This window comes from Hippopotamus amphibius, chromosome 3 (assembly GCF_030028045.1).
Source record: "Hippopotamus amphibius kiboko isolate mHipAmp2 chromosome 3, mHipAmp2.hap2, whole genome shotgun sequence".
Classification (NCBI taxonomy): domain Eukaryota; kingdom Metazoa; phylum Chordata; class Mammalia; order Artiodactyla; family Hippopotamidae; genus Hippopotamus; species Hippopotamus amphibius.
The window spans coordinates 67,133,220-67,153,068 of NC_080188.1; the positions used below are offsets into that span (position 1 = coordinate 67,133,220).

Below are 19,849 nucleotides of genomic sequence, written 5' to 3' on the forward strand. Positions count from 1 at the left end.
AGATCAGTGCTACTCAAAATGTGATCTGTGAACTGCTGCCCATCCAAGAATAATCTACAAGAAAAGGAGCTTACAACTAAATGTAAATTGATTGTTCCACTAAACATTTTGTAACTAGTCTTTATCAATGGAGGAAGCATTGTAAGGATTTACATTCTGGTATAACAATCTCCTTTCTCATTATAGGCAGGAAACAAATGCTTGACAAACGGGCATGAGGCTAGATGATACTTTAGGTTCCTTCTGGTTTAAAAGTGATCGAGTCATTCTATGCAGTCAAATCCTCTGCACTCCTGATACATGTAAGGTTTTTCTCAAGAAGCTGCCCATAAACTCTTCCTCATTTTTCAAATATTCCAGATCTAAAGTCTATTCCCCAAAAGTCTACTGTACCAACTCTCAGAAAACCTAAATGCTAATATATTTTATTTCTGCCATCTTCCAACGTTCCTCAACTGATGATGTTTAGGAAAAATATGAGTAGAGAGCATAATGAGAACTATTTGGGCCACCATTTAAGGGACTTAAAATACAAATATCTCAGATTTACCTCTCCTCTAGCATGAGAGGATAACATAACACATGACAGGTGAGCTTAAGTACTTAAATATAGGGACCTCAAGGTGTGTGCATTTCAGGTACTATCTTGTTAAGGTTATGACTTGAAAAGCCACCCTAATCATCATAATTCACTTACATTAGAGGTTTTTTATATTTATTTTCCAGTTATTAAGTGTAGAAATGCCCAGGAACCCCTGAGTTAGACAGTTTAGGGATGCCTTCTAATAGTAACCCGCAACAGCTCTGAGCCGTATATTAGGTGGTCAAATCTGTTCTATGACCGACTGATGGGTCTAAGGCATTACTGTACACTAATATCCACATAGGGAAAAAAAAAACACACAAAGGCCATTCTTGCTAATTCTTGAAATATTCAAGATCAGGATTAGATTTTAGAGGTCATCGCAAGTAAACTTTATCCTTTAAAAATAAAATAACCTTTGGGGAACTTACAAAACTTTATTGGTAATACATAAGACCATCAAACTGAAAACAAGGCCCAAACTTAAGGCAGTTGGGTCACTCAAGAAATTCATATTTTTAAATAATTTGTATTTCAGATTCATGATAAACACTACTGAGCTAGGCTCATCTGGGGCAGTGCCTAGCACCTACGTAAGACCTCTCCAAAATGGCACTCTTAGACTAGTCAGAATTCTATCTAGAAGCTCAGGTCTCCAAGATCAAGTGTTTCTATAGGTCCAGGTGTATGCTGTTAAGCTTATGACTTTGTCTGAGAAGTGCTAGAATATCAGTTCCACTGCATGCCATTGGAGAAGGAAGCCACCAGACTAGCCAAGATTGAAGAGGTAGAAGAATAAGACTCAATCTCTCAACAGCATAAGTAGTAAATAATTTTATACCAGGAGTACTGTATTACTATAAAAAAAATTACCATGTCAAAACTTGGAACAATGGTTTGGGATCAGGCAATGGGCTAGAAGCTGAAACAACTCAAGACTTAGAGAAATGGCCTTGAGGAGACAGTTGATAATGGCTTAAAGAGAGTGATAAAAACATTATGGAGGTTGGAGAAAAGATAATTTGTATTCTATAATGGCAGAAATTTTAGCAAAACTAATACTTGGGATAGTGAAGAAAATCCCTAGTAAATTAGTAGATTCCAGCTAAAGAAATTTCTAGGATGAATATCAAAAGTGCCAACTAGCTGCTCTTAGCTGTGTGTGAGAAGGTACAGTAAGAAAGCGAAGAGCTAAAAACTGCTCAGTTTTCAAGCAGAATTTACAGGAAATAAAAAGGAACCAAGATTTCCTGAGTTTGAAAGTAAAATTGTTTTTCATATCCAATTTCTCCACACAAAAAAAAGCTCTCAAAGCAAAAAACACCCTGAGACCAAATCCAGGGTTTAGCAGTAAGACCTTTGTTAAGACCTCAAAAAGATTTAAGACAGTATCTCATGGAACCTCTCAGTTAAAGAAAAGAATCTCTAAGAATTTTAAAGCCATATGTCACACCCTTTAGGCTAAAACAATAAGAGCACTGAAATATAAGAGCACTGAAAAACAGCAACACTAAAGGTGACCCAAAGTAGACAGAGGTTTTTCTAAGAAGTACATGTGAGCATGGCTTTTGTCCAGTGTATTTGATTATAAATTAATAAAATAATAAACCTACAAAGTTTTTATAAGGAATTGAACAAACTTGGAATGAAATGGACAACAGTGCAAAATGAAAAGTGGCTCACAGACCCCTGATCTCCCATGGGCAGGAACCAGGCTGAGAAAGCTGAAAACACAGCCTATTTCTCATAGAAGAGGAAGGATGTTTCAAAGGATGAAACTAAGAGCTCAAAAGGTAAAACAAAGGATCATGGAAAATATTATTCTCAGGGAGCCCAACTGAGCCCTAACCAAGGAAATGTGCCTGACTGGACTTCAGAATTGCTATAGGCCCATGAATACTACTGTAACCGAGCAGGACCCCCTGAGGCCTTCTCAGGACAGATTCCACAATCCCATGCCCTCTGCCTGGCTCTTGTCTGTAGAAAACTTTAGCCTCTAGGCCTGCCCTGAGTTCCAAAGACTAAATTTAATCAGAGAAGTGAGAAGAGCAGAAATAAAGGAAAACAGTCAAGCAAGACAAAATATAATACTTTAGCCATTAAACAAAGTCAAGGACTTCTACTTCCTCCTCAATGGCTATAGATAATATTCTGAGCTATGTCCTTTAAACTGTTTTGCAGATACTGAAACCTCCACCATGCAGAAGAAGTTAACTGCATGCTACCCACAAACAGGTAGACCCCAGATTAGTTGGAAACAGAAGGTTGATAATGTTGATTCCCAATCACCTCACAACTAACCCATCAGAAGAATGTCCATGAGCTGATCACGGACCCCACAATTCCCCTCCCTCATCCTGTCTTTAAAAACCTTTCCCTGAAAGCCATCAGGGAGTTTGGGCCTTTTGAGCACTAGCTACCTGGACTCTTTGCTTGGTGCCCTGCAATAAACGCTGCACTTTCCTTCACCACAACCCAGTGTTAGTAGATTGGCTTTACTACACGCAGGCAAGTGGACCCAAGTTTGATTTGGTAACACAATGGGTCTCCAGTTTTCTCTCTTTTTTGGATAGCAGTGTCTAATATGATTATCCTATCTGTCTCCCACCACTATGTATTGAATATATGGGGCAGATAACTTGTATTTGTAGTTCACAGCTCTTCTGAGAGAGAGATATACAAGATGATGCGAAGTACCACACCCAAGAATCCCCTACACCTGACATAGATAACAAGATCCTGGACTTCAAGATTATAGCATACTTGCATGAGACTCTGGAGGCCTTGAGAAGGCATGCAGGAAAAATGAAAATATTTTGTGGCCAGAGGGTAATCTATAGTAGATTAAAGATGGCCACAAATTCTTTGCTACCCCTGTTATTGAGAGATAAAGTTTCATGTCCTTCTGTTTGATATGGGCTACGCTGAGTCACTTGATTGACCAACAGAATACAGCAGAAGTGATGTCCTGGGATTTCTGAGGGTAGGTCATAAGAAGCGTTGCAGCATCCTGCCAGGTCTCATGGGGCCCTGAGCCACCATGTGAAAGGACCGACTACCCTGGGGCAGCAACGCTGGAGCCACGCATGCACTCTGAATGACAGTCTCATCTGAACTCTGCCTTCTAGCAACCCCACAAATTAATGAGATATGATAGAAAAAGTCTGTTTTTTCAAGCCACTGAGTTTGTTATGCAGCAACAGATAACCTATATGTTAGTAGTTATGTTATTTTTGTGTTATATTCTTAGATATATATAAATTACCCACTGTATACTAGAATACCCACTGAGAATACTAGAATATGCGATTGAACACCCCCAAAATAAAATTTTAACAAAACTGAATACCATAAGTTATATTACTGGCAGTGACCACATAGTTAATATATATGTTCATCCACCAAGGGAAAATTAGGAAATTTATTGAAAAAAGGAAAACAATAGAAAATTACAACTAAGAGATGACAAGCTAAATTAAAATCTTGCTAAAATTGTACATTATTATATCTATATGTGTTTAGAGTTAATGCTTAAAAAAATGTTGACTTAAAATAACAACACCACACATAGAACAAAAAAAATTGTACTTTCTGGTGCATCTATCTTGTTAAGAATATTAAGTTACATAAAGGTAAAGAGTAGATATATATGAATTAATTGCTAACCTGGCATTTTCTCTGTCCTAGAATCTTGTTTGAATCGAGCAGTACTTTGACCAAATGAAGTATTTTTCAGTCCTGGTGTTTTCTTCAAGGGCTTGAAAGCAGTTCGAGATTCATTATATGTGCCAGGAGCTGGGGTGATTGATTTCATAGGGACAAACCTCTAGTGAAGAATGAGAAAATATGCCAGTGAGAAACTATGGTACGTTTTGATATTTTGTGAGTTAAAAGCTGCTTTCTTAGTAACATAACATCTGGAGTTTAATTTATTTCTTAATGGAGTGAAGAAAATGTAGACGAGTTAAGATCTTGTACCTATCAAAACATAAAATATATACTTTTAGAAAAATCATCTATATATTAATAGAGTAATGCATTATGTACTTTGCTAAGCCAGAAAGACTTTTCAAAGGAAATCACCTCAATGTGAGATTCAGACGACAGTGTGTGAACAATCTTCACATTTAAAATATTCTGCAAGTCAAGATAATGAATAAAAAGTACATGATCTAACATGGTTTTTTCTATGTCACAAAATTGCACAAATTGACAAAGTTCTTCAATATATTCAATTAGCTCAACAATACCATTAGCTACCTTAAAAAAAAATCTTAGATTGAAGTGGTATATAAATCCACTTTGACTTATAATATTAAACTTATTATATTATAAACTTGTAATAAGCATACTTATTATAAACTTATAATACTTAACTTATTAATATTAAATATACATGTATCTATATGTAAACTGAAATCTTATGAAATATAGCATTGAATAATCTATCTTTTTAACTTTTTTATTTAGAATTAATTTAAAATTTGGAATATTCAAATTTATGAATAAAAATAATGCAGAAAATACCTGTGCAATGTTTACCCAGATTCACCTACAGTTAACATGTTATGCCATTCACTTTTTTCATTTGCCCACTCTATTTCTGTCTTTCTGTTTGTATGTCCATTCTTCCCTCTCTCTATCTCTCTCTACACACACACACACACACACACACACACACAGAGGCACGCATATATACAGTACCATTTAATGAGAGTTACATATGTTGTGGCCCTTTACCCCTAAATACTTTAGGGTGTATTTACTAAAAATAGGGATATGGGAGGTATGGGAGGGGGCGGGGGGTGAAGGGGAAACTGAGAAGAAGCGGGAGAGTAGTACAGACATATATATACTACCAACTGTAAAATAGTCAGTGGGAAGTTGTTGTATAACAAAGGGAGTCCAACTCGAGGATGGAAGATGCCTTAGAGGACTGGGGCAGGGAGGGTGGGGGGGAATCGAGGGGGGGGCGTCAAGGAAGGGAGGGAATATGGGGATATGTGTATAAAAACAGTTGATTGAACCTGGTGTACCCCCCAAAAAAATAAAATAAAATAATAATTAAAAAAAAAAAAATAGGGATATTTTCTTACATGTATTTTCTTAAATGTATCAATGATATACGACTTTTATCTAATCTACCATTCATATTCCAAATCTGTCAGTTGATCTAATTATACCTCTATTGCATTTTTCCCCTCTAATACATGACCTAGTGTAGGCTCAGGTACTGCTTTTAGCCTCCTTTCATGTAGGAACATTTCCAAAGGCTTCCTAAATACTATCTTATTATTTAAATGCTGAGTCAATATTTTTTAAATGGTCATACTCAACCCTGGCTGCATATAGGATTACTTGAGGAGTTAAAAACAAATACTGATGTCTGGGTCCTATTCTGAACCAGTTGAATCAATCTCTGGGAGAGAGGAAAGAAAGCAACTGGGTATCAGAATGTACTAAAATTTCCCAAAATATTCTAATATGCAGCAAGAGTTGAGAACGATTATTATAAAGGAAGTCTTGTGTTTTAAAAATTAATAGTTGAAGACATAAGAAAATTCAATGCATTTAGATAAAACACCAGACAGCTCCTTAAGTCAAGACTAAAGTAAATATCCCAGAAACATGTCTGTATTCCTATAAACCAAAAATTGCAATCCAAGTCCACCTTGTTAATTGCATTATTGCTTTTTCAATCATAATCATTAATAAATCTATTCCTATTCAGTTAAACACTAACACTACCCCTAGCAAGCAGTCCTGTTGGTTTTAACTCCTCCATATCTTTCACCCCAGAACCATGATTCTTTTCCTCATGATCCTCTTAAGCAAAACTGATATCATATTCTGTTTCATTTCCGAAAATATATTTAAAATATTACAGTTGGTGCCAAGTGATGTCACATTAGGACTATATATCAGATGAACAGGAACAGCATAAAAACTGAGAATTCTAGTTGTAAAAATGGCATTTTTAAAAATCAAGGGCACACACACACACAATATCCCATTCCCACACAGCCATTCTGTGTCGTATCTTAAGTACCATCAAGTTGCTCAAGGCAGAAACCTGGTATTCATTCTTGATTCTGCCTGGTCCCTCACCACAACATATAATCCATTAAAAAGTCATGTTAACTATGTCTTCAAAATATACCTACAATCTATCTATTTGTCTCCAAGGAGGTGCCTCTTAAGTACAATGAAACCAAAGTAGTTACGTATGGTTTTATATAACAATTAATAACCTTCCCAAGTTAAATAAGATAATCAGAGTGGTACACAGTACAATTGGGTAAATACCACAACTGCATGATCTGGACAATGCCTCATTATAAATGTTTGCTAGTATTATAATGTTCCTGTCTTAGAAATATCTTAGATACCTTCAAGTCCCCTAAATTTAGACCTTGGGGAACATGAAATGATTACTGTGAAATAGACTCTCACATCACTAATAAAGTGTCAGTTTTAGACACGACTTATGGCCAAGCTCCAGAGAGCCTTCAGAACCTTCTTCAAAAGATATGCATGTCCTCATAGTTTACATGTTAACACTTGGTATATTCATGAGTAAAGTATATTTTAAAACCCATACTAAAATCTCTTATAAGCTAAAATGAACTTCCACACATGCAAATTTGCTTAGTAGAAAATGTTCAATAAATAATTTCAATTTGAATATTCATCTCTGCATATTATTGTTAATATTGTAATCTTAAGTCATTTCACTTTATCCACATTTCTAGCAATATGATTTGCCCAGGCCACATCTGTTCCTAATTTGTTTAAATACCACTTTTCTTTTTATAATCTCCCTAACACCATCGGATTTGTTGCTGGTGTCACGTTATACCTATTATACTCTAAACGTGAAATAACTGTAGAACATTACCTTGGATTGAGAAAGAAAAGCAGGTGATGCATCATTTACATTAGTTGACATACTTTCATTCTTCTGAAACTGACTTTTAATGTCATATTTTCCTGGCCCTGGTACTCCCTAAATTACAGAAAGAAAAAAATACATGCTCTCAAATTAAGAAAGCAATAGCATCTAAGGGAACAAACTGTTGACTAAATATCTGAACCAATGCTACAGGGCTTTTAAGTGATATTACCAAAGCGCTTCATTAAAAATAAACTTCTTAAGAGCAACAACAACAACAAAAAAAAAGAGCAACAACAACATCATCAACAGCAACAAAAAAAGACAGGAAATTTTCCTTAGCAAAGCCTCCCAGGAACCTGAAAACACACTACTTGAAACTTTGCTGCCCTCTGCTGATAGAGCTCAGAAAAAAATTATCTAGCCCTCCACATGATTAAACATTACAATAATAAAAGTAGTTTCTATATTTCTTCCATTTAATTTTATACAACCAGCTCATCTCTAAAAAATATTTTACTGTATTTTCAAATTTCTGTTAATCAACAGACTGTTTTGTTTCCAAGAAATAAGCTTCAGGATATATTTTAACTACAAATGTTAAAAAACATAAGACATTAATCTTTTAACCTAGGTACTTTACTATAGATAAAAATTAATTCAGTAAACACTGGGATTGAGTTTTAATTATCTTGCTAATAAAATGTAAATATGTATATAGAATTACAACTTATTCATCATCAAATATTTCAATTACCTTGATAAAGTACTTTTCATAGAATATAAAAGATTTAAATCTTTTGCTTCATATAATATCTCCCCTACTTTTCTATAGTTGAAAGAATTATTCCTTGATTCATGAACTAAATATTTGGCTTATAACTTGGATGTATAATGAAATTCTATCAGCAAATCCTGTCACCTATATATCATTATAACATACCCAAATCCAACCATGTCTTTCCACCTCCACAAATACTCTGATCCAAGCCACGATCTCTTACCCGGATTATTGTGATATCTTCCTAACTGCCTCCCCTGCTTCCATCATTGCCCATCCTCAGTCTATTTCCAACACAAAAACTAGGGATGGATCCAGTTAAGACTCTTAGTCAGATTGCACCACTCCCCTTCTCAAACCCATCCAATGGCTTCCAATGTCACTTCCAGCGAAAAACCAAGGTCCTTAATATGAAATGAATTTCATCCCCAGACACACTATTACCACTCTAACCTGCTCTCCTACTACTCTCTCCACTCCATTCACTGTTTCCCAAAAAGCTCAGTGATATATCCACCTCAGGATCTTTGCACTTACCATTCTCTTTGCTTGGAATGTTCCCCTAGATGGTTCTAGGGCTCACTCCTTCAGTTCAATCAGTTCACTACTCAATGTTACCTTCTCAATGAGTCATACTTGTTAGGTATGTGCTAGGTTCCTGGATGTATAATAAGACAGAGCTCTGCCCTCATGAAGTGACAATTCCAGTCAGAAAGACAGACAGATAGTTATAAATTGCAAATAGTGCAATTTGTATGAAGAATACAAAGTACTAAGTTAGAAAGTAACAATGGAAGGTAGATAGGAAAGACCACTTATGCTGAAACCTAAACACAAGAAGGAGCTTATCTGGGAAAGAATGGATGGAATAGTAATCCTATTACAGAAAAGCATATGCAAAGGGAAAATTAGTCAGAACTGCATTCCTGGAAGAGTGAAAAAACATGTGAAAAGCCTCTGGGGAAGGAGTTTATATCTAGAAGTAAAATTTCTAGGTCATATGGTAATGCTATATTTAGCTTATCCAGGAATCATCAAACTGTTTTCCATAGAGGCCACACCATATCACATTCCAACTAACAATGTACGAGGGTTCCAATTTCTCCACATTCCCACCAATGCTTGTTATTTTCCTTTTTTTTTTTTATTATGGAAATCCCAGTAGATGTGAAGTGGTATCTTGTGGTAATTTTGATTTGCATTTCCCTAGTGACTAAAGGTGTTGGATATCTTTTTGTGTGTTTATTGGGCATTTGTGTATCTTTGGAGAAATGTCTACACAAGTCTTTTGCCCATCATTCAATTGGGTTGTTGGTCCTTTTGTTGTCAGACAACATTTTAGGACAATAAATCTGACTGCCTGTGATGATAAAAGAAAGGAGTAAGATTGGAAGTGAAGATACCTGTTAGGTGGCTATTTCAGAAGTCCAGTCAAGATAATGTTTTCTTGCTTTCTTTGACCAAAGAGTATTTAGTAATGATGATGCAATAATTACAACAACAAGAATAACAACAGTCATGACAGATTGTCTACAAAGATGGCCACCAAAAATTACTCCTATCCCTATATACTCATGCCTTACATCCCTCCCATCAGAAGATGGAGTCCGTTTCCCTCTTTATGAATCTGGGCTGGCCCTGTGACTTGTTTTGACAAAGAGAATATAGGGGAAGTTACACAGCACCATTTCCAAGCCTAGGCCTTAAGAGGCATGACATGTCCTACATTTGCAGTCTCAGAGCCCTAAAACCTCAACACAAGTCTAGCTACCTGGAAGGAAAGTGAGGTCCAGCCAACTTCCAGTCATTACAGCCAATCCAGCTGAGATGTCTCACATATGAATGAAAGCATCCATCTTATTCTGAAATGTAGCCAGATGAGTGATCCCAGCTGATACCATATGGCTCAGAAAAACTAGTCAACTGAGTCCAGAAAACCCAGAGAATCATTGTACTATGAAGGTTAATTCCAGCAGGCCTGGAATTGATGTGAGATCTTCTGCTAAAGTACCTACAAAGCACTGATCCCTGGTCGAGATTAACAGTCTTGCTTTGCAATTATGAAACTCCCAAGAGTTTCAGGGTGGTTTGTATCAGCTAGCATTGTTAAGTTAACATTTACTGACTACATACTCTTTGTCAGCACTATTTCAATTCACAGACAAGGAAACTGTGACTCAAAATTATTTCCAGAAGCAACATAGCTTGTAAGTAGGTGAGTAAGATATTACTGGTTGCTAGAACAATCCCAATTTCCGACCTCTCTTTCAATAACCATCTGTCAGATAGGGGTGGCCTTGTGACACTGTCCTGGCCAATGAATGTAAGCACGGAGAAAACAGAAGCCAGAGCAGGGTGAGAAGACAGACAAGTTCAATTCTGAAATGTTAGTTTTGTAGTTCTTGTAAAATGTCAAGGTGGAGGTGTCATATAGATAATAATTCATGGACGATTCGAGCTCAGTAGAGGGTTCAGAGTATAAATACACACTGGAAGTGATCTGTGTATTTGGAAGTGACCAGTATATATGGGTGGTACCTGAAGTCATGAGGCTAAAGGTGGTTTCTGGGGAAACTATGTAGAGAAAGAAGAGAAGGAGCTAAGAATATTATGTAATATTTATATGATCTCAGTATTATATTAACTTTAATATTATCTTCTTAATATCACTAATCTTTTTTAATGGCCCATATGAATTTATGAAGCATTCTAATCTTTCAACTTAATGTAATAATTTTTAGATCATTTACTATATTCTTCAGCTAACATCTAGATTGAATATTTTTGGTAAAACTGATGATTGTTTCATTTTCTAAAGCTAATTAAAATATATTTATTCTAATTTCTAAAAACAAGATGATACCCAGCATCCTTTTCCTATTATATCATCTTATTGTAAGGAGAAACAAATTTACAAGCAATTTAAAATGAAGGTTTGCAACTTAAAATATTTTCAGTATGCTTACATCAGCAAAACATTTGCTATATGATGAAAAATGGCACTATGTTCTTAATAAAAGAAAATTGAACTTTAATTTAATATCAAAAATAGTTAATAAGTATGCTCCAGATATAGTTAACTCTTTAAGTCAATCATAATGATGACTGGACAGAGCAATATGTAACTTTGACTTGGGAGTATAGAAAAGCATATGTGTCCATTGTGTTCAGTTTCATAATTGCAACATAAATTGTGGTTCATTTAGAAAGCATAATGCCCTCTTTGTTTCTGATCTCAGGAAGCAAACACACTCTATGTGACGTTTTTTGAGAACCAAATTTAAACAGAATTAAATCAAATAAGCATGGTAAGCAAAACTCAAAGTGAACAAAAAAGATCTGAAAAACTTTATGTTAATCAATAATAGTATCATAAGTGTCACTGGGTCTCAGATACAGTACTCAGGTTGTACACCATTGAAGCAAGAAAAATAAGTGACCACAAGTGCTCTGTAGGACAATGATATACTAGTTAGTTTATCACATTTTCAGTAACAGAAAAAGAAAACAAAAGTAGCTTTTCCATGTAAATCTACACAAGTATATCAGGAGAGGCAGAATTCAAATGTGAGCTACTAGGTTTGACTGTACATTGGAGAAGAAGGTTGTTTTAGGCAGTTTCAATCATTCCAACACAAAATTGAATAAAGCAGATAAAAGCTACTTAGATTCTTTAATACAGCTGCTGAAATATCAGTTCATGTCAACACTGGTATTAGTAATTTGGTTGCGTCAAAAATTTGAAGCTACACTGCCAAGCTACAGTGCCAAATTCTAAGCTGGAGTAAGCAGCAGTAAATATGGCTATCCTGAAAAATGTCACCACAATAATCAAGAATTACATGAGTTCTGTGTTCAAAAATTTTTCACTAAGAGAAAACGTATACAAATAGTTTATATAGTTTTCCTATAATTGCTATATCCTACATGGTGGATTACCTAGTAGCTGTAAAGATTTATAATGCTTATTTTGGTAAATTAGTGCTATGTAAATGTTCAGAGTTCATTAACATTTATTACTGTGCAATGCAACGTGAACTTCTGCATAGAGTCACTTAATAGGAGTGTATTGTTCTTGCTCCTTAAAAACCCAAATTCCTCTTTTGAAAGAAACAATTAACACAATGAATAATACACAACTGAATACATCCAAATGAAATAATGTTAAGGATTATAAATCTTAAATGAAGCTAAAGGACCCATATAAGATTAATCGGTCTTATACTCACAAGGACGGAGAATTCAAAAGCATGCTGGGGCCAGGCAGGCAAACAAGTGTTGAACGGAAAACTGTGCACCAAAGAGCACTCACCCTCACCACCAGGGGCAGCATTTAATCAGCCCCAATTGACTGTTGTTAGGTTGGGGTTTTTGTCTTTTCCATTTTTAAGGAAAGCTGAAAATCTAGATTTGTATATGAAATTCTACAGGTTACAAATGTCTGTAACTAATTCAATTTTTTATAACTATGAATTGGCCATAATCCACCTGTAGATTAAATTCAGCCCACCTAGCCACTAGATTCCATACTCAGCTCTTAGTCTATCCATATCTTAGTCTAAGTATAAATGTATGAGAATATATCTCACTATATAAATGTTTGTAATACCTCCAGATCTTGCAAAGTCAAAGCCCAAAAGAAGTTTGATAAATGAGCTGGAGTGTCCTATGCCTCATTGTAGTATCATCATGCTGAAATTATAATCTTCATAATTGCAAGTGATTAGCAGAGACATGATTTTTACACAGACTGATAATTCTGAAACTAGGATTGCCTAGGTCTGAAGGAATCTCTGAAATGCTGTGTAGGAAAGAAGAGCAATTATTCATATTTACTTTCACTAGATTATTGTGCAGTGGTCAGACTATGGAGTCACATCAAAGGCACTGCCTGGTACCATGAAAGACTGATTTTTTTTTATGTTGAATTTAAGTTTGGTTTATTGTATTTCACAGAATTACTTTATATTAATATCTTCTTTGACTTTGTGGCCTCGGAGTCATTCTCAGTTATTCTTTTTCTCTGACCTCACATCTGATATGACAGGAAACCCTGCTGACTCTACATTGAGAAAATAACTGATCATTTCCCCTAGTTCTGCTGGTTCCACATGGGTCCAAACCACCATCATCTCTGACCTAGACAACTGCAATCATCTCTTAAAAGGTCTGTCTTTCTGATTGGCTCTTTTCAACAGAGCTAACAAAATGATGCTGTTTAAACAGAAATTAAATCATGTCATTCTTCTGCTCAGTGCCCTCCAATGGCTCTCTTTCTTACATCAAATCCAATCCACAGTTCTTATAAAGGCCTTAACCAACAAACTCCATTATCATCCATTGCATCTCTGACTTTATCACTTACTCATTTCCTACTTGATTATTCTCTGTGAGTCACCTGATCTCCCTGTAGTTTTGTGCATTGGAAGATGCTTAGTGGCATCATTTACTCACTAGAGGACCTGGCTGAGAAAATGAAAAATGTCTCCAGACATTGGAAAGACTGATTTTGTCTTCACAATTCTCATTGTTATGAGATAGATGGTCTAACTTTCTATTATATTCACAAGTTAGTGGACATAATAAATTAGTATTGTCCATACTTCTCTAAGAAGTGTATGGAGGATATGCTGTTGGCAATCAAAAAAATGAAGTGGGAAAGTATGTTCAGCAGGACAGATTTATAGACCTCCTGAGAAGATAAGGTCATAGATCAAGTCATCAAGCAATGAAAGAACTAGATAAGAATATTCTCTTACTTTGTGCAGTGGAATATCAATATGAATTTCAACATATTCAATGCAATCCCTATCAAATTACCAATGGCATTTTTCACAGAACTAGAACAAAAAATTTTACAATTTGTATGGAGACACAAAAGACCCCGAATAGCCAAAGCAATCTTGAGGGAAAAAAATGGATCTGGAGGAATCAGACTCCCTGACTTCAGACTACACTACAAAGCTACACTAATCAAGACAATATGGTACTGGCACAAAAACAGAAATATAGATCAATGGAACAGGATAGAAAGCCCAGAGATAAACTATGGTCAACTAATCTATGACAAAGGAGGCAAGGATATACAATGGAGAAAAGGCAGCCTCTTCAATAAGTAGTGCTGGGAAAACTGGACAGCTGCATGTAAAAGAATGAAATTAGAACACTCCCTAACACCATACACAAAAATAAACTCCAAATGGATTAAAGACCTAAATGTAAGGCCAGACACTATAATACTCCTAGAGGAAAACATAGGAAGAACACTCTTTGACATAAATCACAGCAAGATCTTTTTTGACCCACCTCCTAGAGTAATGGAAGTAAAAACAAAAATAAATAAGTGGGACCTAATGAAACTTCAAAGCTTCTGCACAGCAAAGGAAACTATAAGCAAGACGAAAAGACAACGCTCAGAGTGGGAGAAAATATTTGCAAACGAATCAACAGACAAAGGAGTAATCTCCAAAATATATAAACAGTTCATCCAGCTCAATATCAAAAAAAACAAACAACCCAATCAAAAAATGGGCAGAAGACCTAAATAGGCATTTCTCCAAAGAAGACATACAGATGGCCAAGAGGCACATGAAAAGCTGCTCAACATCACTAATTATTAGAGAAATGCAAATCAAAACTACAATGAGATATCATCTCACACCGGTTAGAATGGGCATCATCAGAAAATCTACAAACAGTAAATGCTGGATTGGGTATGGAGAAAAGGAAATTCTGTTGCATGTTGGTGGGAATGTAAATTGATGCAGCCACTATGGAAAACAGTATGGAGGTTCCCTGAAAAACTAAAAATAGAGTTACCATATGACCCAGCAATCCCACTGCTGGGCATATACCGAGAGAAAACCACAATTCAAAAAGACACATACACAACAATGTTCACTGCAGCACTATTTACAATAGCCAGGTCATGGAAGCAACCTAAATGTCCATCAAGAGATGAATGGATAAAGAAGATGTGGTACATATATACAATGGAATATTACTCAGCTGTAAAAAGGAATGAAATTGGGACATTTGTAGAGACATGGACCTAGAGACTGTCATACAGAGTGAAGTGAGTCAGAAAGAGAAAAACAAAGATCGTATATTAACACATATATGCGGAATATAGAAAAATGGTACAAATCAATTGGTTTGCAAGACAGAAATAGAGACACAGATGTAGAGAACAAACATATGGACACTGAGTGGGGAAAGTGGCGGGGGTGGTGGGGAATGAATTGGGAGTTTAGGATTGCCATATATACATTACTAATAAGAAAAAAAAATCAAATTTTACACTTTAAATATATGCAGTCTATTGTATGTCAATTGTAACTCAATAAAAGTTCTTAAAGAAAAAAATATGAATTTCATATGGATGGAGGGTCAAGAAGATAATGGAAAAATTCTGATTCCCTAAACTGAGATACTTGTAATTACCTAAGAGCACTGAAACAAGACATTTTAATACTCAAGATGAAGGAGATTCCCTATCTATAGCTGCAATAGTAGTGTTTCTTGAAGTTTGGCATCTACACACTCCTTAATAGGTAATCAATGTACATGAATATCATCAATTTTAGGTAATTTTTAAAATGTGTTTCTTAATTTTCTTGACAAGAAAAATATTGTTTTTTAAATTAGCAGTAAAGTTTTATTTCAATGAGAAGGATAATATTATTTGCAGTCTTTCACCAAGGTGGTTTTATTCAGCTCAATGGTGGATAGCTTAATTTATAATTTAGGTTACATTTGCAATTGATCTCTCATGCTGGCTTCTGCTAAAGTGGAAATTTTAAATTCACAATCATAGATCACTGAAAATGGCACCAAGTGTTTAGTGGCTGCCAGATAAGTCTAAATATTCATATTAACACAAATGGCCCAGAAATTATGGAGAGATGGCTCAATGAAAACTACTTTCAGGACTCAAATAGATGATGAGTTCTAACATTTTATAGCCAAAAGCTGGAAGGTTGGATGTTTCAACTTGGAAGACAACAGTAAGTGTATTTCTAATCCACTCTTGTTTTCAGTTCTCAAAATTATTTCTTTATGCTCTGCTGCAACATTTGGATGTGGTTTACATATTAGCTAAATAATACATCATCAGTTTCTTTCTCCAGACTAAAAATAACATTAAGCTGGGAAAATATCCAAATGTCAGTCTCAAGCTATTTGTATTTCAGTTTGATTGTCTTTAAAAATTCTGAGAAAATACCCTCAACACTAAAAAGCACAGTATTTTGGCTTCAAAATGATGAGTTCAGACCACTCAAGATACTAAGATATGTCACTTGAAAAGACCACATGAAATCATAATGGTCTTTACTGGCAGTAAATTTATATTTAAATTTATATTTCAATAGCCCATATGATCCTCTGTTCCTTGTCAACATTCTTACTTTGGTGTGATCAAACATTTATATTCATTTCTTATTTCTTCATGCTCCACACATAAAGTATACATATACACTGGCTGCAATTTGAACATACCCATACTTTCCACTTTTTATTCCAAATCCAATTTAAAATCAGAAAGCTAACTATTGATTACCAACTGTTTTCTATGAACAAAGCATAGTATGGATTGCCACTCAGGCAGGTTACATCTTTTATTTACTTAACACTTTCCCATGTTGTGAATATGGTTGGTGCTATTCATTGCTGATCCCAATGCAAGTTTTCAAGTCCACATGTGCCATAACATTAAATCAAAGAAGCAGCACTTCTTCCTTTGCTAGAGTTTTCAAAGATAAATAGAACTAAATGTTGGCAAAGTCTTCCCCACATATATATGTAGCACACATGAGCAAGAGTTGACTCATATTCTGCAAATCAGTAGTTTAACACAAGCACAAACCAAAATATCTATACATGTTTATACAGATATTAGTACATGCTTATAGGTGCTCTTGTACACATATGCTACTGATATTATATAATATTCAATTGTTATCATTTAATGAAGGAAATTTCACTTTTACTGTGCTTTCTCTCAGCATAATTATTGTCTTTGCCTTTTCAGCTTGTTTTATAAGAATATCAGGTAGAAGTGCATCCAGCCACAAATAGCAACAAATCCAACACTGCCTTTAAAGATAAAGTTTTACTTGTCTCATAAAGCAGGAAGTCCAGAAATAAACTACGTAAGCATTGATTCAGTGGCTCAACAATGTCAGTACCCAAGTCTTTGGGATTCTCTTGAACATTCTCTCGTTTGCTACTTCATGGTTATAAAATGACTAGTGCAAATTCATTACTCCATCTACATTTCAGAACAAAAAGAAAAGGGCAAAGAATAAAGAGGCTGTCCTTTATTATCAAGAGGTTATTTTATAGCTCAGTCTTTCCTTAAGAATATTCAGTCGGATTTCAAATGAATTTGAGGATTAATTAATATAGCTGGCAAGCAATTGATACAATGCCTCCTGGAATTGTATGTTAGCAGGGTGGTGATTCCTTGCCTTAACCAGCTTCTAAAGGCTGTCCCTGTCCTTGGCTTGTGGCCTTGTATCACTCCAGCCTTTGCTTCCATCATCACATTGATTTCTCTTCCTCTGCTTCTTTTGTCACATTTCTTTCTCTGACTCTGACACTCTGCTGCCCCTCTTAAAAATCCTTGTGATTATACTAGGCCCATGTGAGTAATCCAGGATAACTCTATATCAAGATCCTTAATCTCATCTGCAAAGTCCTTTTTACCATGTTAACATATTCACAGGTTCCAGGGATTAGAACTTGAACATCTTTGAGGACACATTATTGTTTCTGCCATAGTTAGCCCTGTGGTCCCCAAAGATTCACACCCATCCCACACTTAAAATGCATTCACCTCATTCCAACACCTCCAAAAGTCTCAATCAATTATGGCAGCAACTCAAAGTGTGAAATCTCATCTAAATCTCATCAACTCAAAAGTCCTAAACTGCATCATTTACATCATATAAATCAGGTATGAATGAGACTCTGGTTATGTTCCATATAGGGCAAAATTTCTCTGCCTGTGGACCTGTAAGACTTGAAAACTAGTTATCAGCTCCTCAAATACAATGGTGGGACACCAAACATAGACATCCCCATTCAAAAAGGGAGACAACAGAGGGCAAAAAAGGAGTCAGCATGCCCAGGACTTTCAAAATCCTGTCAGGCAATAAGATCTCAAGCCCTGAGAATAATTCTCTTGTGGCTCATAATCCAGCTACACCTTCGATGGGGACCGGGGGCGGGGGTGGGGGGGGCAGGTGGGAAGTGGGGGGAGTGCACGCCAAGGCTACACCCTGGGAGTCAACCTTCCTTTTTCATAAAGGGTAATATGTGCTTCCAGCCTAGTAGTTTAATCAGCCTGTTTCCTACCTATAGGACCTGGCATCCACAGCCTTCTTTCAATTCTCCTTCTCTCTGTCCCTTTTAGTCCAAGCTGGCATTGTTGTTGTTGATGTAAAATTCTTAAGAATTATGTGGGTCTCCCATGTCTGATAGAGGGAGTCACTCCACACAAGAGGCTCCTCCACAGGTCTTTCCTAAATTAGCCCATCTCTATTTTTGGCTTCGGCTGAGATGGCTGAAGGCTCCCACAAGGCACATACCTACTCTCTTAGAAGAGTCCTCTGTGTGACTAAATACCCAGATCCTTCTAAGCAGAATATTGTTCAGCCACAACCTTGGCTTTCTCTCCAGAGCACACCTTCCAAACAGTGAATCTCCTAATTTTAGTCTTTTTCAATCTGGATATTCAAGGCTGGATATTTCTTAAATCATAAGTCCTCATTCCTTTGGCTTAATGATTCTTCACTCAATTTATCTTTTTCCTCTCATATTTTACTATAATAGCAAGAAAGAACCTGAGTGTACCTTCAACACTTTGCTTGTAAATCTCTTCATCCAAATGTCTAAGAACATCTCTTACAAATTCTACTCTCCACATAATTGAGTAGGACACAATTCAGCTAAGCTTTCTGCCACTCTATAACAAGGATTTGCTTTCTTGTAGTTTCCAATAAGATGTTCCACATTCTTTTCTGATCCCTCACTAACAGTGCTTTACTGCCCATAGTTCTACCAACAGTTTGTTTTATCATGATTTAGGTATTCTCTAAGATGATACAGGATTTTTTCACCATGCTTCTCATTTCCTTCTGAGCCCTTGTCAGAAGATCCTTTAATATTTATACTTCTGCCAACATCTGTTCAAAGCAATCTAAGCTCTTTCTATCCTGTTTCTCAAAATTCTTCCAGCCTTAAGTCTTCCATCACGCAATTCCAAGCCACTTCTACATTTTTAGGTATTTGTTACAGCAGCACCCCTCTTCCAGGTACCAAAATCTATATTAATTTCCCATTGCAGCTTTAAAAAATTATGACCAACTTAGCATCTAAAACGTATACATTTATTATTTTAAAATTATGGACATCAGAAGTCCTAAAATCAAGGTGTTGGCAGAGCAGCATCCCTTCTGGAAAATCTAGGGGTGGATTTGTTTCCTTATATTTCCAGTTTTTAGAGGTTGCCTACATTTCCTGGTTCATGACCCTGTAATGCCCATATCTCTGCTTCCATCAATAAATTGCCTTCTCTAACTCTGACTCT

The 19,849-nt window shown here is 35.9% G+C and overlaps 1 protein-coding gene across 1 annotated transcript in view; it reads right to left on the reverse strand.

Annotated features, from left to right (window-relative positions):
• Positions 1 to 19,849, reverse strand: part of STPG2 (sperm tail PG-rich repeat containing 2) — a 646,188-nt gene that overhangs the window by 515,836 nt on the left and 110,503 nt on the right. Inside the window, exon 7 of the mRNA XM_057728986.1 lies at positions 4,250 to 4,409. Coding sequence (XP_057584969.1) covers positions 4,250 to 4,409 — 160 coding nt within the window. The remainder of the gene's footprint in view (positions 1 to 4,249; positions 4,410 to 19,849) is intronic.